The sequence below is a fragment of the Hyperolius riggenbachi genome, chromosome 10 (assembly GCF_040937935.1).
Source record: "Hyperolius riggenbachi isolate aHypRig1 chromosome 10, aHypRig1.pri, whole genome shotgun sequence".
Lineage (NCBI taxonomy): Eukaryota > Metazoa > Chordata > Amphibia > Anura > Hyperoliidae > Hyperolius > Hyperolius riggenbachi.
Window position 1 is genome coordinate 249,488,763 of NC_090655.1, and position 25,034 is coordinate 249,513,796.

General features: G+C 50.8%; 7 protein-coding genes and 1 pseudogene across 7 annotated transcripts; 6 read left to right on the forward strand and 2 right to left on the reverse strand.

The window, feature by feature from the left end:
- Positions 1–79: 79 nt before the first annotated feature.
- LOC137535236 (histone H2B) lies at positions 80–460 on the forward strand. Its single transcript, XM_068257051.1, has one exon. It carries the CDS (start codon positions 80–82, stop codon positions 458–460), a length of 381 nt encoding a protein of 126 aa, XP_068113152.1.
- A 1,660-nt stretch (positions 461–2,120) lies between these two features.
- Positions 2,121–2,576, forward strand: LOC137535226 (histone H3). The gene has a single exon (XM_068257043.1). The coding sequence runs from the start codon at positions 2,137–2,139 to the stop codon at positions 2,545–2,547; it is 411 nt and encodes a 136-aa protein (XP_068113144.1). The 5' UTR covers positions 2,121–2,136; the 3' UTR covers positions 2,548–2,576.
- An 893-nt stretch (positions 2,577–3,469) lies between these two features.
- Positions 3,470–3,901, forward strand: LOC137537076 (histone H4-like). Its single transcript, XM_068259220.1, has one exon. It carries the CDS (start codon positions 3,470–3,472, stop codon positions 3,899–3,901), a length of 432 nt encoding a protein of 143 aa, XP_068115321.1.
- Positions 3,902–7,174: 3,273 nt separating this feature from the next.
- Positions 7,175–7,861, reverse strand: LOC137535223 (histone H1B-like). Its single transcript, XM_068257039.1, has one exon. The coding sequence runs from the start codon at positions 7,859–7,861 to the stop codon at positions 7,193–7,195; it is 669 nt and encodes a 222-aa protein (XP_068113140.1). The 3' UTR covers positions 7,175–7,192.
- A 1,344-nt stretch (positions 7,862–9,205) lies between these two features.
- On the reverse strand, positions 9,206–9,614 carry LOC137537077 (histone H2A type 2-B). Its single transcript, XM_068259221.1, has one exon. It carries the CDS (start codon positions 9,596–9,598, stop codon positions 9,206–9,208), a length of 393 nt encoding a protein of 130 aa, XP_068115322.1. The 5' UTR covers positions 9,599–9,614.
- A 400-nt stretch (positions 9,615–10,014) lies between these two features.
- LOC137535233 (histone H2B) lies at positions 10,015–10,413 on the forward strand. Its single transcript, XM_068257049.1, has one exon. It carries the CDS (start codon positions 10,015–10,017, stop codon positions 10,393–10,395), a length of 381 nt encoding a protein of 126 aa, XP_068113150.1. The 3' UTR covers positions 10,396–10,413.
- A 2,430-nt stretch (positions 10,414–12,843) lies between these two features.
- Positions 12,844–13,270, forward strand: LOC137537078 (histone H3-like; annotated as a pseudogene).
- Positions 13,271–14,167: 897 nt separating this feature from the next.
- On the forward strand, positions 14,168–14,599 carry LOC137537079 (histone H4-like). The gene has a single exon (XM_068259222.1). It carries the CDS (start codon positions 14,168–14,170, stop codon positions 14,597–14,599), a length of 432 nt encoding a protein of 143 aa, XP_068115323.1.
- Positions 14,600–25,034: the final 10,435 nt, after the last annotated feature.

A 25,034-nucleotide genomic window follows, 5' to 3' on the forward strand; every position in this document is an offset into this window, starting at 1 on the left:
CGGCCTATATAAGGAGGGGAGGCAGCGCTGCTCCTCATTGTGTCTCCGCACTCTGCAGAGTTACTAAGAATCCGCAGCTATGCCTGAACCAGCCAAGTCCGCCCCGGCGCCCAAGAAGGGCTCTAAGAAAGCGGTGAGTAAGGTGCAGAAGAAGGACGGCAAGAAGCGCAGGAAGACCAGGAAGGAGAGCTACGCCATCTACGTGTACAAGGTGCTGAAGCAGGTGCACCCCGACACCGGCATCTCCTCCAAGGCCATGAGCATCATGAACTCCTTCGTCAATGACATCTTCGAGCGCATTGCCGGGGAAGCTTCCCGCCTGGCTCATTACAACAAGCGCTCTACCATCACTTCCAGGGAGATCCAGACCGCCGTCCGCCTGCTGCTGCCGGGAGAGCTGGCTAAGCACGCCGTGTCCGAGGGCACCAAGGCCGTCACCAAGTACACCAGCGCCAAGTAATCTCCTCTCACCCGACTACACAGGAAACCCAAAGGCTCTTTTCAGAGCCACCCACTCATTCACTGCGGAGCTGTTTTGTACATTCACCCATCTACTGCAAAGGGACAGCACAATCCCAGTATTGATGCCCTTCCCCATATGCTGCATAAAAGGGCAGAGACTCTCACGGGGGGGGGGTATCGATCTGCCCCAGCCATGTGTTTCTGATCAATACGTATAAGCAGTACGGGGTTTCTTCACACTAAAAGCTTTTCTAAGCTCATGCGATTTTAAACCTTGCTAATGTCCAAAAATTGTGTTCACTTTGGAGCGAAGTACTTGTGTAAAAATCCCCTATAGGATTGCATTAGCAAAAGATTGTAAAAACCGCTTTTAAAAGAACGCCTAGTGTTAATCACAGCCCGAGTTGTAGCAGGGAACCTTTGGTGATGCTGCAGCATGGAGTAACTATTTCAGTCCTTTTCTTAGAAGCTGGAATCCCAGATACCTCTGGGTAGTTGGAGATGACTAACTGTCCCTCAAAGGAGCTCACAATCTAATCCCTACCATTGCCATATGTCTATATTATGTAGTGTAAGTACTGTAGTCTGGGGGGGCTGCAGTTCTGTCCTGTACGTCTGCAGGCATAGATATAGATTGCCCCATCTGATGCTTTTGCGCGCTTTTATTCAGCTAAGATGTGTGTTCAGAAGCGACCCATCCGGACTACATTAGATCACAAACCAGGACAGGTTTATGTGGATCACGTCTACAAACAGGAGTACTATGTGATACAGTGTAATAGTGTATGCATGCTGGTTGTGGAAGTTACAACGACTGTAAATGTATCACCGTAGCTGCTCAGCCAGCAACATTACAAGAACATACGCGAATGAAAAGCATTTTGTTGAATTGATGAAGCCAAACCGTCCAGATATCGGATCTGCTGGGAAATCCGGTCATTTCAGCAAAACTAATCCTCATTCCCAATCTCCCCCCCGAGTTCTAGAGCGTTCATTCCGGTGTGTGTGAGCGAGGAGCCTTATTATTGCCCCGCACACCGGGAAGGGGGGGGGGGGGGTTCATCCTCAGCCTGACCGATCTGCTGCCACGTGTGTCTACATCCCGATACAGAATAATGAACAGATCTGCAGAGACACGTGTCTGATCCTCCTATATTCCTGTCCACTTTTACCCTACGCCAGTAGATATAAATAGTATAAGGAGGGGCTTTTAAAGATGATAGAAAGTTCAATAATAAGAACAAAACCAGGCAGCGTTGTAGAACGGCGGCTGATGGAACAAAGCAATATTGTGGCGGGACATTTGAAATATAACGAATGTTCTCTCCAGTAGCCATTCAGATAAAAGCTCCCGATCACCCCGGCCAATCACAAGTCACGGCGCTTATAAACGAAGTATCGGGAATATGGTTTCCTGGTCAGACATTGGCTGCTCTGGGCGGGGTTATAGGAGGAGCCGCCCGGTGATTGGATCCCGCGCAGCACGCTACACCGTGCAGGCAGAGATTGGACAGAGGATTGGAAGACAATTGGCTCTCCGCGGTGTATACGCGTCACTAGAGAGCGTGGTGTGAGGCAGCCAATGACAGAGAGGCGCGGGCTGTATAAAAAGGAGCCTCCCGGTCACTCTCCTCATTCTATTTCCGCGAGTGAATAGAGACTATTGCCTGAGCGATGGCCAGAACTAAGCAGACCGCCCGCAAGTCCACCGGAGGGAAAGCTCCCCGCAAGCAGCTGGCTACCAAAGCCGCCCGGAAGAGCGCCCCGGCCACCGGAGGAGTGAAGAAGCCTCACCGCTACCGGCCCGGTACAGTGGCTCTCCGAGAGATCCGCCGCTACCAGAAATCCACCGAGCTGCTGATCCGCAAGCTGCCCTTCCAGCGCCTGGTGCGGGAGATCGCCCAGGACTTCAAGACCGACCTGCGCTTCCAGAGCTCGGCCGTCATGGCTCTGCAGGAGGCCAGCGAGGCTTATCTGGTGGGGCTCTTCGAGGACACCAACCTGTGCGCCATCCACGCCAAGAGGGTCACCATCATGCCCAAAGACATCCAGCTGGCCCGCAGGATCCGCGGCGAGAGGGCATAAGCACGTTATAATCCATTAATATCCCCCCACAGAACACAAAGGCTCTTTTCAGAGCCACCCCACATTCTCCATACAGAGCTGTAACATCGCATCTAGCAAGAGATATTCTTTCCTCAGTGTAATTACATGTGACATACTTTCACCAAAGTTCGAGTGGCGGCTCATGCTAGTATGTAAATGAATCTGGGCAAGGCTCCCTGATCCTGGTCGCATGTACAGCGGCTGAAGTAGCTGCAGCTCTGGTGCCAGGAGAGGAGCGCAATGAAAAACGTTCCTTGCTTTCTGATTGGCCCCAGTAACGCTCGGATGTTTTTCAATCCTTCACAGAGCCGCTAGCAGTAAAGTGCACATGCATTAGCAGAAAGGGGACCAGACAGATAAATGTGATCTACAATTCCATGCCGCATCTTTTTTTTAAAACCCAGATTCCTCAACTTTTATAATGACGTGGGAAATGCGGGGTGCAATTTCGAAATAACTGACTGAAACACTCGTATCTGTACACAGAAACGGCTAGCAATCTGAATTAACACTTTCTTCGCATTCTTATCGGCTTAATAGAGAAGCGGCTGGAGCTGTGATTGGCTGATGCAGAGCCGGTGCTATTTCAAATTTCCCGCCGATATTCTGTGGACTGGAATGTTTCATCCCCATCCATGCCCTAAATGTCTGTTTCATGAGAGATCGGCGAGTTTTAGGATTATTATTTTTTTTTTTTTTTACAGTGAATTCTATATCAGGGCCGGACACGAGACACGTAATAATAAGAAAACAAACGGATTATCCGAATGTCGGCAGTATGGATACAAACAACATAATCTATTCGGAGGTAGTATGTGAAAAACAAGCTTTTCCAAGCAGTACATTAGTCACTGATATGTTTTCCATTATTCAGGCCTAGGGTGGGGAAGACAACTGGCAAATGTGCTCTGCCCCTTCGTGTGCAGTCTCCCCTCAGGTCCGCCCAGGCTGTATAAGAGGAGGAGAGGCGGCAGCACAGATCAGTTCATCTCTACAGCAGGGAAGAAGTTCTATAATCATCATGTCTGGCCGAGGAAAGGGTGGGAAGGGACTCGGGAAAGGAGGCGCCAAGCGGCACAGGAAGGTGCTCCGGGATAACATCCAGGGCATCACTAAGCCCGCCATCCGCCGCCTGGCCCGCAGAGGGGGTGTCAAGCGCATCTCCGGCCTCATCTATGAGGAGACCCGCGGAGTGCTGAAGGTTTTCCTGGAGAACGTCATCCGGGACGCCGTCACCTACACCGAGCACGCCAAGAGGAAGACGGTCACCGCCATGGATGTGGTGTACGCCCTCAAGCGCCAGGGGCGCACCCTCTACGGCTTCGGGGGATAAGCCGATCCAATCCTCCTCTTATTATGCAAAAGGTCCTTTTCAGGGCCACCCACTTACTCCATAAAAGTGCTGTCACGTCATCTGACGGTATGCTGCGCACTACAATAGCCGGTATTGTTCTCGCTACCGGTATTCCACTGATAGGTGTGGAGACCCGAGCAGATACATTCTAGGGAAGTATTGTTACACTAAGCAGCCATCTAACTGCTACTTGTTCATGATCCCCACTCAGAGCCGCCACCAGTGGATTCCATTGGGATGGGAAGTGGTGACGTCATCGGTTCATTGCAGTAGCGTTCCAGCGGATAACGGCTGTCCTATATCCGCTGGAACGTTAGTATTGGGGGTCATCCTCATACTACGCCCCCCTATAGCCGGCTCTGTCATCCGCGATGTGAACGGAGACCGATCAGTGCTGGAATAACTAGTATGGTTGGGTGGGAGATGCAGCAGAGAGACCACATGAGGGCGGCAGATTCATCTCAGCAGCAATAGGATAGGGGGTGCAAATCGTCGTGGCCGATCAAATCTAGGCGTATATTGCTGGCGGAGAACAGGAGATCGATAAAATGGCGGGAAGACCGTTAAGATACGCGCCAGATATTTGAAAACCTCAAGTAATCAGATTTTGTTTATGTTCTCCTTTCGTGCATTAAAGCGCCTGAATGTAATAATGGACCATTTCAGATTTGTAGTAAATATTCCCTAATCTGCTCCTCCACAAGAGGTGCTGAATTTGCGGCATAAAGTTTTTTTTAATGCTGAGAAGTGAGAACTTTGGATGGGGTAGATCAGCTCTACGGATCGCCGGATGGTAGAGAGGTGATGCTGTCCAGTGATTCAGAACAGAAATTCCTAATTTACACGCAGGGTAACCGTTATGCCCTAACATACACACTGCATCTTCTCTAGATATCGCCCAGGACGAGTATATTGGCAAATATGAGCACTAAGGACCCCCGTGACGCCTTTATATGAAAGCTTATTTATGCTTTTATTGCGTCCACAATTTCATTTTGTTCAAACACTAGGTATGGGCAGGGCCGGATTTGTACTTTTTACTGCCCAAGGCCAACTATACCATCTGTATGGTTGTAATCTCTGTGTGCCCCAATGAGAATTCGCCTTACTTTCCATCATTGGTGTCACCGACAATAGCTATTTTAGTAATACGTATATAGATTAGAAGTTATGTTTTGAAATTTTATGTTATGTTCGCCATCTCATTAATGATGGACCCATTGCGTCACCATGAGAGTTAGAGTGATGTATACCTGCAGGATAGAGCTTACAGGTCTTGCAGGGACGGCACAAGTACAGGACAGAGAGTTCAAAGGTTAAAGCTGTTCTTGTAGATAGGGATGACTGCATAGAACAGCTTTCCTGCCCCTCACTGAGCCGCCCCTAAACTTCTGGTGCCCTAGGCCATGGCCTATGTGGCCTTGCCAGAAATCCGGCCCTGGGTATGGGAAGAGCTCTTTTTTAAGCTCCAGATTGATAGTCTTATTTTCCAAAGCGTTGGCAGTGAATAGCGGATCTCTGTACAGTGGTCACCGGGCAATTCTGTGATTTAGATCAGAGCCGCCCTCACATTCTCCATGCAGAGCTGTACTGCCGCAATCACAGCTGCTAGCCGGGCAGAGATTACATAGCTCATCTCAGAATAACTACACCCGTCAATTAAAAACTATTCGGGGGTACTGGAGCTGTGTCCGAGCTCCGCTACTGCAAATTCTGCCACTATTTTTTCCAATCAGCGACCCTTTAAAAGAAAGTACTCCTAATGTGATTGAAGCATTATGGAAGGACTTGATCATGGAACTTCCTCTACCGGTGATGAACCCAAAATTCTATTAAGCGCAAGTAAACTTTGAATCTATAGAATAGAGGAATCCCCAATCCCAACTTCACCCGATTATCAGTAATCCCTCGTCGTGTATGGCCGCCTTCCACAGCGAGCACCTAAGGACCCCGGTGACTTTCAGAGGAAGGTTATATAGTTTCCCCTTCACCTAGCTCCGCTATTTATACAACCTATGTAGGCTGAAAAGATACCCTTCAGTTTGTTTGGACATATATGCAAGTGCAGTTTTTAGCCTGCGCCCTGCATGTTTAGTGACATTTCTTTTAAAATAAAAATACATTTTGTATGTACAGATGGATCTGTTAGACACGTTGTGGGCACCCGGCAATTCTCCATACAGGGCTATATAGTGCCGCTGTGACACCGGCTACAAACACTGCAGGTCAGCTGCTCGCCGGGCAATGATTACATCGCTCATCCCAGAATAACTACACCCTGCCAACAAACAATTGGGGGTACTCGAGCCGTGTCACTAACTGCAAATTCTGCCTCCACTATTTATTGGGCACCCAAATTTCTGGCTACAGCCGATACATTTAGTTTTAGATACAGGAAAGCTAGAATATTTACCATCAGTCTCAGTTTATCAGAGGCGAGGACAAATGTTGCTTCTCTATGACTGTAGCAATCTGTAACTAGGATGTAACTAACTAGCGACGGAGAAGCGTCCATTTCAGGTGAACCCAAACCTGCCTGGCGTTCTATTAAGATCGCCAGGCAGGCTGCGGGAGGGTTTTTTTTTAATAAAAAAAAAACTATTTCATGCAGCCAACTGAAAGTTGGCTGCATGAAAGCCCACTAGAGGGCGCTCCGGAGGCGATCTTCCGATCGCCTTCGGCGCCCAGAATAAACAAGGAAGGCCGCAATGAGCGGCCTTCCTTGTTTTGCTTATATCGTCGCCATAGCGACGAGCGGAGTGACGTCATCGACGTCAGCCGACGTCCTGACGTCAGCCGCCTCCGATCCAGCCCTTAGCGCTGGCCGGAACTTTTTGTTCCGGCTGCGCAGGGCTCAGGCGGCTAGGGGGGCCCTCTTTCGCCGCTGCTCGCGGCGAATCGCCGCAGAGCGGCGGCGATCAGGCAGCACACGCGGCTGGCAAAGTGCCGGCTGCGTGTGCTGCTTTTTATTTCAGCCAAATCGGCCCAGCAGGGCCTGAGCGGCAGGCTCCGGCGGTACTGGACGAGCTGAGCTCGTCCAGACCGCCCAGCAGGTTAGATCAAGCGCATCTAAAGTTATAGAATGAAGCGATCCCCACTTCACCCGATGCTTAGTGATCGCCCAGCGTGTATGGCCGCCTTCCATATCTACAGGAAGAGCAGCATAGATTTACTCGGCGACACTTATAATGAGAAGCATCGCAGCCCTTCAGGGAAAAGGTGGGTGGCTCTGAAAAGAGCCTTTGTGTTTGTAGAGAGCCGAGCTGCGGCTTATTTCTTCTTAGGAGCGGCCTTCTTGGGCTTTGCTGCCTTCTTTGCCGGGCTTTTGGCGGCCTTAGGCTTGGCTGCCTTCTTAGCGGGGCTCTTGGCGGCTTTCTTGGCTTTAGCGGCAGCTTTGGGCTTCTTGGCAGCAGCTGCCGCCGGTTTCTTGGCCGCCTTCTTAGTGGGGCTCTTCTTGGCGGCGCTGGGGGCTTTCTTAGGCTTCTTCGGGGACTTGGCGGCTTTGGGCTTCCTGGCAGTAGCCGGCTTCTTAGGCTTGGCGGCAGCCGCTGGCTTCTTCTTGGCCGCCGCCGGCTTCTTGTGCTCTTTGCCGGCTGCCTCCTTCTTGCTGACCTTGAAGGATCCGGAGGCGCCGGTGCCTTTGACATGCACGAGGCTGCCCTTTGTCAGCAAGCCCTTGATGGCCAGCTTGAGGCGGCTGTTATTCTTCTCCACATCGTAGCCTCCGGCAGCCAGAGCCTTCTTCAGGGCGGCCAGGGAGACCCCGCTGCGCTCTTTGGAGGCGGACACGGCCTTGAGGATGAGCTCGGACACGGCGGGGCCGGAAGGCTTCTTGCTGGCTTTCTTGGCTCCTCCTCCGGCTGCTGCCTTCTTAGTCTGCTTCTTCTTGGCGGCGGGCTCCGCTGCGGGAGGGGCGGCTGCTGGGGCGGTCTCTGCCATCTTCCTGCACCACAACAACGTGTAACATTGCGGGGAGAGCCAAGCTCTGCGCTTATATACTCTCCCCGGCTGCGCTGCCATTGGCTGCTGACAGGAGGACACACCCCTCTTCCTATTGGTGGGATCCGGACTCTCAGCCGTCCCTCCACACAGCTGTCACTGCTCGGCTCTCTGCTTGTGTTTCCTCGCCGGGAGAAAAGTGGGTTTATTCCCCCCGGAAAGTAGCGGTGCGCCCCCTGTGTGTGGCCGCCCGGCTGGCAGGGGTCTCCCCTCCTCCATTACAGTCACGGGGGGCTTCTGAGCGGCGACAGTGGCCGGGAAATCCCGCTGTAATGTGACGAGCACCGCTTCCTGCTCCCCCGATCTCCTCTGTCTCCATCATTATCAGGTGTAACTCCGGTGCCTTTGTGGTAGTTCCCTCCAAAATGTAGACGTCCCAAAGGCAACACAATCCATTGCTTCAATATCTGATTACAGTACAATACTTTTTCCTAAGACGTAAAAAAATAAAAATAAAAAAAAAAATTAAGAACATTTCGCAAATGCTGTTAAACTGGACCGTCTATTCCAATCTATAAACAAACCTCCACATATATCTATATGTGTGAGCTGGCATTGCCGGGAGCAGCACAGCCGGGGAAATGCTGAATATTACGGGGCAGCTGTCGGTACAGCATCACGTGATGCCGCAACAGAGCTGCACATTCTTCCCGCCTGTTCCAGGGAAATTCAGCGGCAAATATTGAAAACAACAACTGCTCTGCCTCCACTAATCACAGCTACAGAAGCTTCTCCCATCAGCCAAAAGCAGTGTCGGAATATCACCCTCCAGGTAGTGAATCAGACATTATATAGTTAAATGTGCTATATGGTTTGTACTACACAATTATATCCCAATTAAAACAAACCCGATAAGACAGGAACGTTTACACCTCCATATATGAAGCTGAAGCTATCGATTGGCTGCAGATAGCGCTTCCCTATACACGTGCTTCCTGCAGGCTGCTCCGCTTATACGCGGGTGGATTGGGAGTTAGTAGTTACTGCACAGCCGCATTACATTTCCCCTGTAACAGGAACTCGTGTAACTGCCAGTCATACCGGAGGATCTCTGATCCGCTTATAACGCATTCGGCCGTTGTAGATCGTGATTTCGGTCTAAGAAATATTACTATTGATTTGTAGGTTACATTGTTACCCGCTTATTCGAGGGATACTTATAATAAAGTGAAACGTCTCTGCATGCGGAGGAAACGGTAATAATGCGCATCAGGCTCTCTATAGACAGTGTGGGTGGCTCTGAAAAGAGCCTTTGTGTTCTGTGATCTCTTTAGCTGCAGGGAGTTACTTGCTCTTGGCGGCCTTGTGGCTCTCGGTCTTCTTGGGCAGCAGCACGGCCTGGATGTTGGGCAGGACGCCCCCCTGGGCGATGGTCACCCCACCCAGCAGCTTGTTGAGCTCCTCGTCGTTGCGCACGGCCAGCTGCAGGTGGCGGGGGATGATGCGGGTCTTCTTGTTGTCCCGGGCGGCGTTGCCAGCCAGCTCCAGGATCTCAGCGGTCAGATACTCCAGCACTGCGGCCAGATAGACCGGAGCTCCGGCCCCCACCCGCTCCGCATAGTTGCCCTTCCTCAGCAGACGGTGAACACGGCCGACTGGGAACTGCAGGCCGGCCCGGGAGGAGCGAGTCTTGGCCTTGGCACGAGCCTTGCCGCCTTGTTTGCCTCTTCCGGACATGATGGCTTCAGGGATACAGATAACTCTCCAACACGAGCATAACCAAACCCGCCCCTCCTCCTGCCCTATATACTCTGCTGCCCGCCCCGCGCTGCCACCTGATTGGCTGCAGTTCAACTCAGCCAATAGCAAGAGAGTCTGACAATCCACTAATCAGCACATGCAAGGGCGGGGCTCTGTACTTTAGCAGCGAATTGCATCTGAGTTTGTTTGCTGCGCTCTTCAACTATGTAAGTTTCTCATCCAGCCAATCAGCTATAAGGGGCGGTCATCAGGCGGTGTTAGTGACGCTTTCCAATAGTGTGAGCCGGCTCTCCTGCAGCCTGATTAGCATAGGCGGCCTATATAAGGAGGGGAGGCGGCGTTTCTCCTCATTGTGTCTCCGCACTCTGCAGAGTTACTAAGAATCCGCAGCTATGCCTGAACCAGCCAAGTCCGCCCCGGCGCCCAAGAAGGGCTCTAAGAAAGCGGTGAGTAAGGTGCAGAAGAAGGACGGCAAGAAGCGCAGGAAGACCAGGAAGGAGAGCTACGCCATCTACGTGTACAAGGTGCTGAAGCAGGTGCACCCCGACACCGGCATCTCCTCCAAGGCCATGAGCATCATGAACTCCTTCGTCAATGACATCTTCGAGCGCATTGCCGGGGAAGCTTCCCGCCTGGCTCATTACAACAAGCGCTCCACCATCACCTCCCGGGAGATCCAGACCGCCGTCCGCCTGCTGCTGCCGGGAGAGCTGGCCAAGCACGCCGTGTCCGAGGGCACCAAGGCCGTCACCAAGTACACCAGCGCCAAGTAATCTCCTCTCACCCGACTACACAGGAAACCCAAAGGCTCTTTTCAGAGCCACCCACTCATTCACTGCGGAGCTGTTTTGTACATTCACCTATCTACTGCAAAGGGACAGCACAATCCCAGTATTGATGCCCTTCCCCATATGCTGCATAAAAGGGCAGAGACTTTCTCACGGGGGTATCGATCTGCCCCAGCCATGTGTTTCTGATCAATACGTATAAGCAGTACGGGGTTTCTTCACACTAAAAGCTTTTCTAAGCTCATGCGATTTTAAACCTTGCTAATGTCCAAAAATTGTGTTCACTTTGGAGCGAAGTACTTGTGTAAAAATCCCCTATAGGATTGCATTAGCAAAAGATTGTAAAAACCGCTTTTAAAAGAACGCCTAGTGTTAGGGCCGGTTCACACTTGCGGTTTTGCAAAAACCGCACCGGATGTCCGGACCGCACCGGAGCCGGATCGGACCTGAACCGTACGGTTCCTGTCCGGATCCGGTCCGGTTGCATACGGTTTCCGTGCGGTATGAACACGGTTGCGGTCCGGATTCTTAAAGAGTAACAACCTGTATAAAAACAAAAAAAATGTTGGGGTCTGGGAGGTCAGCAGAAGGGGGACCTGTGGAATCAGGCCCTCTGCTGTTTAGCACTCACCTCCACCTCCGACATGCTGCCAACATCTCCGGATCCGGATCCAGCTGTGCTGCTCCACTCCAAAATGCTTGCCCATGTGTCCCCAGCCAATATCGCCGCAAAAATCCGCATAGGAAGTGGGGTAGAACATCCGGATTTTTTGCCAGTGTGTTGTGCGCTCTCCGGTTCTCATTGGTTTCCATTGGCCGGATGGTGCAGTCCGGCTCCGCCCCGGATACGGCTGCCGGAGGAGCCGGACCAAAAAATAGCGCATGTTGGAACGGACACCGGAGTCCGGCTCCGGTCCGGACGAAACGGACACATGTGAACCCTGGCATAGACTTACATTGCTATGCCGTGCGTCCGTTTCGTCCGGCCAGCATGCGGTGCGGCTCCGGCACGGCTATTCCGGATAGCCACCGCTAATGTGAACCGGGCCTTAATCACAGCCCGAGTTGTAGCAGGGAACCTTTGGTGATGCTGCAGCATTTAGGAGTAACTATTTCAGTCCTTTTCTTAGAAGCTGGAATCCCAGATACCTCTGGGTAGTTGGAGATGACGCAGAGCATGCAATACAGAATACGCAGTTATTATTTGGTATTTATATAGCGCCAACATATTACGCAGCGCTGTACAGTGTGTATATGTATATATATATATATATATATATATATATATATTGTCACTAACTGTCCCTCAAAGGAGCTCACAATCTAATCCCTACCATTGCCATATGTCTATATTATGTAGTGTAAGTACTGTAGTCTGGGGGGGGCTGCAGTTCTGTCCTGTACGTCTGCAGGCATAGATATAGATTGTCCCATCTGATGCTTTTGCCGCGCTTTTATTCAGCTAAGATGTGTGTTCAGAAGCGACCCATCCGGACTACATTAGATCACAAACCAGGACAGGTTTATGTGGATCACGTCTACAAACAGGAGTACTATGTGATACAGTGTAATAGTGTATGCATGCTGGTTGTGGAAGTTACAACGACTGTAAATGTATCACCGTAGCCAGCAACATTACAAGAACATACGCGAATGAAAAGCATTTTGTTGAATTGATGAAGCCAAACCGTCCAGATATCGGATCTGCTGGGAAATCCGGTCATTTCAGCAAAACTAATCCTCATTCCCAATCTCCCCCCAGAGTTCTAGAGCGTTCATTCCGGTGTGTGTGAGCGAGGAGCCTTATTATTGCCCCGCACACCGGGAAGGGGGGTTCATCCTCAGCCTGACCGATCTGCTGCCATGTGTGTCTACATCCCGATACAGAATAATGAACGAACAGATCTGCAGAGACACGTGTCTGATCCTCCTATATTCCTGTCCACTTTTACCCTACGCCAGTAGATATAAATAGTATAAGGAGGGGCTGATAGAAAGTTCAATAATAAGAACAAAACCAGGCAGCGTTGTAGAATGGCGGCTGATGGAACAAAGCAATATTGTGGCGGGACATTTGAAATATAACGAATGTTCTCTCCAGTAGCCATTCAGATAAAAGCTCGGCCAATCACAAGTCACGGCGCTTATAAACGAGTATCGGGAATATGGTTTCCTGGTCAGACATTGGCTGCTCTGGGCGGGGTTATAGGAGGAGCCGCCCGGTGATTGGATCCCGCGCAGCACGCTACACCGTGCAGGCAGAGATTGGACAGAGGATTGGAAGACAATTGGCTCTCCGCGGTGTATACGCGTCACTAGAGAGCGTGGTCTGAGGCAGCCAATGACAGAGAGGCGCGGGCTGTATAAAAAGGAGCCTCCCGGTCACTCTCCTCATTCTATTTCCGCGAGTGAATAGAGACTATTGCCTGAGCGATGGCTAGAACTAAGCAGACCGCCCGCAAGTCCACCGGAGGGAAAGCTCCCCGCAAGCAGCTGGCTACCAAAGCCGCCCGGAAGAGCGTTGCACCGGAGGAGTGAAGAAGCCTCACCGCTACCGGCCCGGTACAGTGGCTCTCCGAGAGATCCGCCGCTACCAGAAATCCACCGAGCTGCTGATCCGCAAGCTGCCCTTCCAGCGCCTGGTGCGGGAGATCGCCCAGGACTTCAAGACCGACCTGCGCTTCCAGAGCTCGGCCGTCATGGCTCTGCAGGAGGCCAGCGAGGCTTATCTGGTGGGGCTCTTCGAGGACACCAACCTGTGCGCCATCCACGCCAAGAGGGTCACCATCATGCCCAAAGACATCCAGCTGGCCCGCAGGATCCGCGGCGAGAGGGCATAAGCACGTCATACATTGTCACCCACACCACAAAGGCTCTTTTCAGAGCCACCACACATTCTCCATACAGAGCTGTAACATCGCATCTAGCAGAACAGAAATATTCTTTCCTCAGTGTAATTACATGTGACATGCTTTCGCCAAAGTTCGAGTGGCGGCTCATGCTAGTATGTAAATGAATCTGGGCAAGGCTCCCTGATCCTGGTCGCATGTACAGCGGCTGAAGTAGCTGCAGCTCTGGTGCCAGGAGAGGAGCGCAATGAAAAACGTTCCTTGCTTTCTGATTGGCCCCAGTAACGCTCGGATGTTTTTCAATCCTTCACAGAGCCGCTAGCAGTAAAGTGCACATGCATTAGCAGAAAGGGGACCAGACAGATAAATGTGATCTACAATTCCATGCCGCATCTTTTTTTTAAAACCCAGATTCCTCAACTTTTATAATGACGTGGGAAATGCGGGGTGCAATTTCGAAATAACTGACTGAAACACTCGTATCTGTACACAGAAACGGCTAGCAATCTGAATTAACACTTTCTTCGCATTCTTATCGGCTTAATAGAGAAGCGGCTGGAGCTGTGATTGGCTGATGCAGAGCCGGTGCTATTTCAAATTTCCCGCCGATATTCTGTGGACTGGAATGTTTCATCCCCATCCATGCCCTAAATGTCTGTTTCATGAGAGATCGGCGAGTTTTAGGATTATTATTTTTTTTTTTTTTTACAGTGAATTCTATATCAGGGCCGGACACGAGACACGTAATAATAAGAAAACAAACGGATTATCCGAATGTCGGCAGTATGGATACAAACAACATAATCTATTCGGAGGTAGTATGTGAAAAACAAGCTTTTCCAAGCAGTACATTAGTCACTGATATGTTTTCCATTATTCAGGCCTAGGGTGGGGAAGACAACTGGCAAATGTGCTCTGCCCCTTCGTGTGCAGTCTCCCCTCAGGTCCGCCCAGGCTGTATAAGAGGAGGAGAGGCGGCAGCACAGATCAGTTCATCTCTACAGCAGGGAAGAAGTTCTATAATCATCATGTCTGGCCGAGGAAAGGGTGGGAAGGGACTCGGGAAAGGAGGCGCCAAGCGGCACAGGAAGGTGCTCCGGGATAACATCCAGGGCATCACTAAGCCCGCCATCCGCCGCCTGGCCCGCAGAGGGGGTGTCAAGCGCATCTCCGGCCTCATCTATGAGGAGACCCGCGGAGTGCTGAAGGTTTTCCTGGAGAACGTCATCCGGGACGCCGTCACCTACACCGAGCACGCCAAGAGGAAGACGGTCACCGCCATGGATGTGGTGTACGCCCTCAAGCGCCAGGGGCGCACCCTCTACGGCTTCGGGGGATAAGCCGATCCAATCCTCCTCTTATTATGCAAAAGGTCCTTTTCAGGGCCACCCACTTACTCCATAAAAAGTGCTGTCACGTCATCTGACTAGTTTAAAGGGGTTCTTTCGCGAAAAAAGTAGGCAGTTAAAAACTGTGACAGATGACAGATTTTGGGCCAGTCCATCTCTTTAAGGGGGATTCTCAGGGCTTTTTTTGTTTTCAACAGCATTTCCTGAACAACAGTTGCAAAATCTAACTGACATAATAGTGTGCAAGTGATTAGGGAGGCCGGCTGGTATCTTGCTATTTTGGCAGTTAAACTGCTGTTCAGGAAATGCTGTTGAAAACAAAGAAAGCCCTGAGAATCCCCCTTAAAAAGATGGACTGGCCCAAAACCTGTCATCTGTCAGTTTTTAACTGCCTACTTTTTTCGCGAATGAACCCCTTTAAGTAGCATTGGTATGCTGCGCACTACAATAGCCGGTATTGTTCTCGCTATCGGGATTCCGTTGATAGGTGTGGAGACCCGAGCAGATTTTTCTAGGGAAGTATTGTCACACTAAGCAGCCATCTAACTGCTACTTGTTCATGATCCCCACTCAGAGCCGCCACCAGTGGCTTCCATTATTCCATTGGGATGGCATGTGGTGACGTCATCGGTTCATTGCAGTAGCGTTCTAGCGGATAACGGCTATCCTTTATCCGCTGGAACGTTCGTATTGGGGGTTATCCTCATACTACGCCCCCCTATAGCCGGCTCTGTCATCCGCGATGTGAACGGAGACCGATCAGTGCTGGAATAACTAGTATGGTTGGGTGGGAGATAGTGATGGGAATTCCGGCTCTTCTCGGAGAATCGGCTCTTCTGAATCGGCTCCCATTAAAGAGCCGGCTCTTATGGCTCTGAATCGGCTCTGCATTAAATATCACTAGACACCACTCAGAATCGGAGTAAAAGCCCCGCACCCGTCTCCATGACAACTCCAGACTGCTTATCTGACTGGCCCAATCCCTCCTGCTACTGCTCTGCTTCACCCCATACACTCCTACAAGCTGAAGGAGGAGGACTACAGCCTCGCAGCATGCCTCAGCACCCTTTATAACACAGCAAATTAGAGCTGTGTAGGGCGGCTAAGGCATCGGCTCTTTCAAAACTGAGAGCCGGCTCTTGTCGTTCACATCAAAGAGCCGGCTCGTTCGCGAACGACCCATCACTAGTGGGAGATGCAGCAGAGAGACCACATGAGGGCGGCAGATTCATCTCAGCAGTAATAGGATAGGGGGTGCAAATCGTCGTGGCCGATCAAATCTAGACGTATATTGCTGGCGGATAACAGGAGATCGATAAAATGGCGGGAAGACCGTTAAGATACGCGCCAGATATTTGAAAACCTCAAGTAATCAGATTTTGTGTGTATGGAGAGAGAAAAGGCAGGGCCAGCACTGCAGTTAGGGTTCTTTATTGAAGCAAAGACAGACACTTACAGTTGTGTAGCAGCCAGATGTTAAGTGGGCGCCAGGTCTGTGTCCCCCTGCGGACCTCCGTTTCGCGCCAACAGCGCTTGTTCACCGCAATGGGGAGAAGTTGGGGGCGGGCTGCATCGGCGTGGGTTACATACCCACGTCACGGCGGCACTTCCGCCTACGTTAGCCGGCCACGCCCCCAGTTGCTATGTCAACCTGGGACGCCCACTCGCCCTGCAGAAAGGACGGAAAGCGTCCATGTGGCCTGGCAACGAAGGATACACCCACCGGCACGCCCCGCCACGCAGTCCGGCGCCCAGTCTCCTAGCAAAGGGGTGCACAGCAAGAGCTGCTGTTAGTAAACAGCAGCGTGCGCGCACATGGACAGACACTTACTTTATTAGAGGTCAAATTTAAGATAGCCCAATGCAAGGGAGAATGTGGGCAGCGGAGACCGAGGCAGGCGCGCCCGTGGGTGCAGCCCAAGGCGCCAGGTAGATTGAACATAAAAACAACTACCAAAAGGTATATACATTAAAAGCCTATGGAGGGAGGAGAGAGGAGGCGAAAAATAGGCAGGATGAATATGCAGGAAGCGTAAACGCATAGGACAGGTGCAGCCAAACCAAAGAGGAAAGGTAAAGAAAAACGTGCAGTGTGATAAAATTGTGCATGCAAGCGTTGCGCCAGCAAATACATGTCGCTGCGCGGGCATGCAGATAGAATGGAAAAATCTGGAGGGAGGGGAGGGGGGGGGGGGAGAAAAAGGCCAGAGTCCGCACCAAGAAGTAGAATCCCACAGATGTGACAGGCCAGAGGTTTAGGAGAGGTTGATCATAATAAAATAACATCCTAAATTTATTTCTCTAGGAAGCAGGCTAGTTCATTTTTGTCGTTCAGTCCAAGGGGACCAAGTGCATTAGTTTGCATTATCCACCGGGCTTCATGCTGTAGTAGAGTTCGTTCCCTATCTCCTCCTAGGTTTGCAAAGGATACATTTTCCAGGGCAAAGAATCTAAGGCAGTTGGAGTTTCTTCCATGGCACTGAGCCATATGTACTATTAGCCTAGTGCATTTGTCTTTAGATTTAAGTGAACGAAGGTGTTCTTTAATCCTTGTTTGCACTTCTCGGGTAGTTTGTCCAATGTAATATCTGTTACATGGACATAGTAGACAGTACACTACAAATTTGGACCGTTTACATACTCGCGGGATATTTGATAAGTAATCAGATTTTGTTTATGTTCTCCTTTCGTGCATTAAAACGCCTGAATGTAATAATGGACCATTTCAGATTTGTAGTAAATCTTCCCTAATCTGCTCCTCCACAAGAGGTGCTGAATTTGCGGCATAAAGTTTTTTTTTAATGCTGAGAAGTGAGAACTTTAGGATGGGGTAGATCAGCCCTACGGATCGCCGGATGGTAGAGAGGTGATGCTGTCCAGTGATCCAGAACAGAAATTCCTCGGGTTTCCCTTTCCTCATTTACACGCAGGGTAACCGTTATGCCCTAACATACACACTGCATCTTCTCTAGATATCGCCCAGGACGAGTATATTGGCAAATATGAGCACTAAGGACCCCCGTGACGCCTTTATAGGAAAGCTTATTTATGCTTTTATTGCGTCCACAATTTCATTTTCTTCAAACATTAGGTATGGGAAGAGCTCTTTTTTAAGCTCCAGATTGATAGTCTTATTTTCAAAGCGTTGGCAGTGAATAGCGGATCTCTGTACAGTGGGGGTACCCGTGACCGGGCAATTCTGTGATTTAGATCAGAGCCGCCCCCACATTCTCCATGCAGAGCTGTACTGCCGCAATCACAGCTGCTAGCCGGGCAGAGATTACATAGCGCATCTCAGAATAACTACACCCGTCAATAAAAACTATTCGGGGGTACTGGAGCTGTGTCCGAGCTCCGCTACTGCAAATTCTGCCACTATTTTTTTTCCGATCAGCGACGCTTTAAAAGAAAGTACTCCTAATGTGATTGAAGCATTATGGAAGGACTTGATCATGGAACTTCCTCTACCGGTGAACCCAAAATTCTATTAAGCGCAAGTAAACTTTGAATCTATAAAATAAAGGAATCCCCAATCCCAACTTCACCCGATTCTCAGTAATCCCTCGTCGTGTATGGCCGCCTTCCACAGCGAGCACCTAAGGACCCCGGTGACTTTCAGAGGAAGGTTATATAGTTTCCCCTTCACCTAGCTCCGCTATTTATACAACCCATGTGGGCTGAAAAGATACCCTTCAGTTTGGGCATATATGTAAGTGCAGTTTTTAGCCTGCGCCCTGCATGTTTAGTGACATTTCTTTTAAAATAAAAATACATTTTGTATGTACAGATGGATCTGTTAGACACGTTGTGGGCACCCGGCAATTCTCCATACAGGGCTATATAGTGCCGCTGTGACACCGGCTACAAACACTGCAGGTCAGCTGCTCGCCGGGCAATGATTACATCGCTCATCCCAGAATAACTACACCCTGCCAACAAACAATTGGGGGTTAGTGTTGGGCGAACAGTGTTCGCCACTGTTCGGGTTCTGCAGAACATCACCCTGTTCGGGTGATGTTCGAGTTCGGCCGAACACCTGACGGTGCTCGGCCAAACCGTTCGGCCATATGGCCGAACTAAGAGCGCATGGCCGAACGTTCCCCGAACGTTCGGCTAGCGCTGTGATTGGCCGAACGGGTCACGTGGTTCGGACCCGAACGCGCTCTGATTGGCCGAACGGTCACGTGGTTCGGGTAAATAAATACCCGAACCACGTCATATCTCCGCCATTTGTCTGTGGGTTTAGCTTTGGGTAGGCAGGCAGGGTAGTTCGCGCTCCAGCCACGCTAGCCAGGGTCCCCCCTGTCATTGTGTCACTGCTGGGAACAGTAGTACACCGCTTGCTCAGCCACACTATATAGCATTCTGTTTACTGCCACTCTGTGTACCTCGCTCAGCCACACTATATAGCATTCTGTTTACTGCCACTCTGTGTCTGCTGGGAATAGTAGTACACCGCTTGCTCAGCCACACTATATAGCATTCTGTTTACTGCCACTCTGTGTACCTCGCTCAGCCACACTATATAGCATTCTGTTTACTGCCACTCTGTGTCTGCTGGGAATAGTGGTACACCGCTCGCTCAGCCACACTATATAGCATTCTGTTCACTGTTCTGTGTCTGCTTGGAATAGTGGTACACCGCTCGCTCAGCCACACTATATAGCATTCTGTTTACTGTTCTGTGTCTGCTGGGAATAGTGGTACACCGCTCGCTCAGCCACACTATATAGCATTCTGTTTACTGTTCTGTGTCTGCTGGGAATAGTGGTACACCGCTCGCTCAGCCACACTATATAGCATTCTGTGCACTGTTCTGTGTCTGCTGGGAATAGTGGTACACCGCTCGCTCAGCCACACTATATAGCATTCTGTTCACTGTTCTGTGTCTGCTGGGAATAGTGGTACACCGCTCGCTTAGCCACACTATATAGCATTCTGTTTACTGTTCTGTGTCTGCTGGGAATAGTGGTACACCGCTCGCTCATCCACACTATATAGCATTCTGTTCACTGTTCTGTGTCTGCTGGGAATAGTGGTACACCGCCCGCTCAGCCACACTATATAGCATTCTGTTCACTGTTCTGTGTCTGCTGGGAATAGTGGTACACCGCTCGCTCAGCCACACTATATAGCATTCTGTTCACTGTTCTGTGTCTGCTGGGAACAGTAGTACACCGCTCGCTCAGCCAGAGTATATAGCATTGTGTTTACTGCCACTCTGTGTACACCGCTCAGCCAGACTATATACCATTGTTTACTGACACTCTGTGTACACCGCTCAGCCAGACTATATACCATTGTTTACTGACACTCTGTGTACACCGCTCAGCCAGACTATATACCATTGTTTACTGCCACTCTGATTCTGCTGGGAACAGTAGTACACCGCTCGCTCAGCCAGACTATATAGCATTGTGTTTACTGCCACTCTGTGTACACCGCTCAGCCAGACTATATACCATTGTTTACTGACACTCTGTGTACACCGCTCAGCCAGACTATATACCATTGTTTACTGAAACTCTGTGTACACCGCTCAGCCAGACTATATACCATTGTTTACTGCCACTCTGATTCTGCTGGGAACAGTAGTACACCGCTCGCTCAGCCAGACTATATACCATTGTTTACTGACACTATATAGCAGACTATATAGCATTGTGTGTACACCGCTCAGCCAGACTATATACCATTGTTTACTGACACTCTGTGTACACCGCTCAGCCAGACTATATACCATTGTTTACTGCCACTCTGATTCTGCTGGGAACAGTAGTACACCGCTCGCTCAGCCAGACTATATACCATTGTTTACTGACACTCTGTGTACACCGCTCAGCCAGACTATATACCATTGTTTACTGCCACTCTGATTCTGCTGGGAACAGTAGTACACCGCTCGCTCAGCCAGACTATATACCATTGTTTACTGACACTCTGTGTACACCGCTCAGCCAGACTATATACCATTGTTTACTGCCACTCTGATTCTGCTGGGAACAGTAGTACACCGCTCGCTCAGCCAGACTATATAGCATTGTGTTTACTGCCACTCTGTGTACACCGCTCAGCCACACTATATAGCATTGCGTACTCTGCCAGTCAGTGTGTATATTGCTGGGATCAGTAATACTCCACTCACCGTCAACCACTATATGAGCTCAACATGAGTTCCCCAGAGACCTCCGCTGTGAGCAGCACTCCCAACAACAGCAACAGCCAACGCCCCACGCAAGCTATAACATCCACCCCAGCAGCCAGTGGTCAGCAGCAGCCCTCCCCGGAGGAGAACGTTGTGTCCATCAGTCCGTCGCCAGAGCGATTAATGAGGGCTGCCATTGAGGAGATGATGGGGCCTGATGTGGAGGAGGAGGTCTGGCTCAGGCCAGCATCCCAAGTTAATGTTGAGGACGATGAGGGGTCTGTGTCTGGGGATGTTGGGGTGGCAGAGGTGGTGGGTGGGTCAGACTCAGGAGAAGAGTTGTATGATGAGGATGATGATCGGGACCATCTGTATGTGCCTCAGAGTCCGACCCCGGAAAACATGTTGTATCGTGTGTTTAGGTACTAAAATCTGCGTTCCCTCCCAGTAGTGTTGGGCGAACAGTGTTTGCCACTGTTCGGGTTCTGCAGAACATCACCCTGTTCGGGGTGACTATATAGCAGACTATATAGCATTGTGTTTAATGCCACTCTGTGTACACGGCTCAGCCACACTATATAGCATTGTGTTTACTTCCACTCTGTGTCTGCTGGGAACAGTAGTACACCGCTCACCCGCCACTGTATAGCATTGTGCTCTGTGTCACTGCTGACAATAGTGGTACACCGCTCACCCACCACTGTATAGCATTTCTGTACTGCCACTGTACTGCTGCCAGTCAGCGTGTACTTTAAGGATAAGTGAAATGAGGAAGAAATCCGGTGAAAGAGGGAGGGGCAAGGGAAGAGGTGTTTCCCCTGACGGTTCACGTACAGGCCACAGGGGAGCACCCAAGAAAACCCACTCAATACTGCCCATGTTGTCCAGGACAACAACCCTCACAGATCCAAAAGAACAGGACCAGATAATTACTTGGATGACCTCTCAAGCGTCCAGCAGTGGGTTAAGCAGCACCAGCACATCACGCACGAGGTCCGAGTCCTCAGCCAGTTAAAGTCTGGGCTTTCTTTGAAGACTGCACTGAGGATGTTACCATGGCGATTTGCAAGGTGTGCAAGACCCGCCTGAGCAGGGGGAAAAGTATTAACAACCTCTCCACCACCAGCATGAGCCGCCACATTCTATCCAAACATCCCACTCTGTGGGCAAACGCGGCAGGACAGGGTACCACCAGCAACACTGCCTCCCTTGGGTTCACCAGACTCACCACCAGACCCGCCTCAGCAGCAGCAGTAGCCCAGCCATTGCGTGGTTCACAACATTCACAAACATCAGACGATGCTGACACTGTCACTTTCCGGACTAGTGCTCTTGAGGTCTCCCAGTGTTCATCAAACACAACAACCAACAGCCCTTCGGTGTGCAGCGCTACGGTTGAGTTGTCTGTCTCTGAGATGTTTGAGCACAAGAGGAAATTGCCAGCAAATGACCCCCGGGCCGTGGCAGTAACAGCCAGCCAGCATAGCCAAGCTTCTGGCCTGCGAAATGCTGCCATATCGAGTGGTGGAGAAAAACAGCTTCAAGGGCATGATGTCAGTGGCCATCCCACGTTACGTTGTTCCCAGCCGCTACCACTTTGCGCGCTCTGCAGTGCCTGAGTTGCATGAGCACGTGGTCAGCTAAATAACCCGAAGCTTGAAGAATGCCGTTGCCTGCAAGGTTCACCTCACCACTGACACCTGGACGAGTGCGTTCGGCCAGGGTCGATACATCTCCCTTACCGCGCACTGGGTGAACCTTGTGGAGCCTGGCAGCGATTCCTCACCTGCTACGGCGCGGGTGTTGCCCACGCCGCAAACAGCTGGATAACAACAGCAGCACCTACCTCTCTGACTCCTTCTCCTCCAACGCATCTCAAAGCTGTACCTCATCCGGAAATGCTAACCCAGCACCAGCAGCAGTAGGATCGTGGAAGCAGTGCAGCACAGCTGTTGGCATGCGTTGCTGAAGCTGATCTGCCTTGGGGATAAGCAGCACACAGGGGAGGAAATTTGGAGGGGAATAAAGGAACAGACGGATTTGTGACTGGCACCGCTGGACCTGAAACCGGGCATGAAGCTAGACACCTGGCACGAACTGGCAATGTACGCAATAGAGGTGCTGGCTTGCCCGGCAGCCAGCGTTATGTCGGAACGCTGTTTCAGTGCTGCCGGAGGCATCATCACAGATCGGCGTATCCGCCTCTCCACAGAAAATGCAGACCGTCTGACTCAAATTAAAATGAATCAATCCTGGATTGGAAACGACTACGCAACACTCCTGGACCCCAACCAAGTAACATGACCGATGAACATCTGGGATGGTTTAGCGTTTCCGGTCCCTGTTTATTGAACCTCTCATCTGTATTACATTTATGACTGCATGGCGGCAAAAAGCATTGCTGCTATATCCGCACGCTTTTTGTCCTCATGCAAGGCCTGGGTTGTTGTGTCTCACAAAGCGTGGCCTTCTCCTCCTGCGCCTCCTCCTGTTCCATCACGTGTGCTGCTGCTGCTGCTGCTGCTGGGTTACCGTTGCCGGTCCCTGTTTATGGAACCTCTTATCTTTATTACATTTATGACTACATGGCGGTACAAAGCATGCTATCCGCACGCTTTTTGTCCTCATGCAAGGCCTGGGTTGTTGTGTCTCACAAAGCGTGGCCTTCTCCTCCTGCGCCTCCTCCTGTTCCATCACGTGTGCTGCTGCTGCTGCTGCTGCTGGGTTAGCGTTGCCGCGTGGTCCCTGTTTATTGAACCTCTTATCTTTATTACATTTATGACTACATGGCGGTACAAAGCATGCTATCCGCACGCTTTTTGTCCTCATGCAAGGCCTGGGTTGTTGTGTCTCACAAAGCGTGGCCTTCTCCTCCTGCACCTCCTCCTGTTCCATCACGTGTGCTGCTGCTGGGTTAGCGTTGCCGCGTGGTCCCTGTTTATTGAACCACTTATCTTTATTACATTTATGACTGCATGGTGGTACAAAGCATGCTATCCGCACGCTTCTTGTCCTCATGCAAGGCCTGGGTTGTTGTGTCTCAAAGCGTGGCCTTCTCCTCCTGCGCCACCCTCCTCCTGTTCCATCACGTGTGCTGCTGCTGGGTTAGCATTACCGGTCCCTTTTCCTGGAACCTCTTATATGTATTACATTTATGACTGCATGCCGACAAAAAGCATGTTACCTGTGCAAAGAAAACAGACATTTCCCGCATTTAACCATCTTAGCGGTATGGACGAGCTCAGCTCGTCCATCACCGCCGATGGCTGCCGCTCAGGCCCTGCTGGGCCGATTTTAATCAAATAAAGAGCAGCACACGCAGCCGGCACTTTGCCAGCCGCGTGTGCTGCCCGATCGCCGCCGCTCTGCGGCGATTCGCCGCGAGCAGCGGCGAAAGAGGGTCCCCCCAGCCGCCTGAGCCCAGCGTAGCCGGAACAAAAAGTTCCGGCCAGCGCTAAGGGCTGGATCGGAGGCGGCTGACGTCAGGACGTCGGCTGACGTCCATGACGTCACTCCGCTCGTCGCTATGGCGACGATCTAAACAAAACAAGGAAGGCCGCTCATTGCGGCCTTCCTTGTTTATTCTGGGCGCCGGAGGCGATCGGAAGAACGCCTCCGGAGCGCCCTCTAGTGGGCTTTCATGCAGCCAACTTTCAGTTGGCTGCATGAAATAGTTTTTTTTAAATTTAAAAAAAACCCTCCCGCAGCCGCCCTGGCGATCTTAATAGAACGCCAGGGTGGTTAAAAGACAGTTTTCCCTTTGAAACTTTAAAATCGATTTTCTCAAAAACTATAAGCTCTTTTTGCTAAATTTTTTTTCCTCTTGTACCCACTCCCAAGGTGCACATACCCTGTAAATTTGGGGTATGTAGCATGTAAGGAGGCTTTACAAACCACAAAAGTTCGGGTCCCCATTGACTTCCATTATGTTCGGAGTTCGGGTCGAACACCCGAACATCGCGGCCATGTTCGGCCTGTTCGGCCCGAACCCGAACATCTAGATGTTCGCCCAACACTATTGGGGGTACTCGAGCCGTGTCACTAACTGCAAATTCTGGACAAATGTGTCAGCACACCAATAATTCCATAGTACACGCTCTTTTATTGAGCCATGCGTTCCCACAAGAGGAAAAAGCTTTTTCCTCTTGTGGGAACGCATGGCTCAATAAAAGAGCGTGTACTATGGAATTATTGGTGTGCTGACACATTTGTCCAATGTCTTATCTGGAGATACAGATGCCTATATCTCAGTGTCAAGCACCCAACCGATTTAACTGATGG

Bases quoted from the DNA above. Each gene is read 5' to 3' on its own strand.
- LOC137535236 (XM_068257051.1), top strand. From the start codon at position 80: ATGCCTGAACCAGCCAAGTCCGCCCCGGCGCCCAAGAAGGGCTCTAAG.
- LOC137535233 (XM_068257049.1), top strand. From the start codon at position 10,015: ATGCCTGAACCAGCCAAGTCCGCCCCGGCGCCCAAGAAGGGCTCTAAG.
- LOC137537079 (XM_068259222.1), top strand. From the start codon at position 14,168: ATGTGCTCTGCCCCTTCGTGTGCAGTCTCCCCTCAGGTCCGCCCAGGC.
- LOC137535223 (XM_068257039.1), bottom strand. From the start codon at position 7,861: ATGGCAGAGACCGCCCCAGCAGCCGCCCCTCCCGCAGCGGAGCCCGCC.
- LOC137535226 (XM_068257043.1), top strand. From the start codon at position 2,137: ATGGCCAGAACTAAGCAGACCGCCCGCAAGTCCACCGGAGGGAAAGCT.
- LOC137537076 (XM_068259220.1), top strand. From the start codon at position 3,470: ATGTGCTCTGCCCCTTCGTGTGCAGTCTCCCCTCAGGTCCGCCCAGGC.
- LOC137537077 (XM_068259221.1), bottom strand. From the start codon at position 9,598: ATGTCCGGAAGAGGCAAACAAGGCGGCAAGGCTCGTGCCAAGGCCAAG.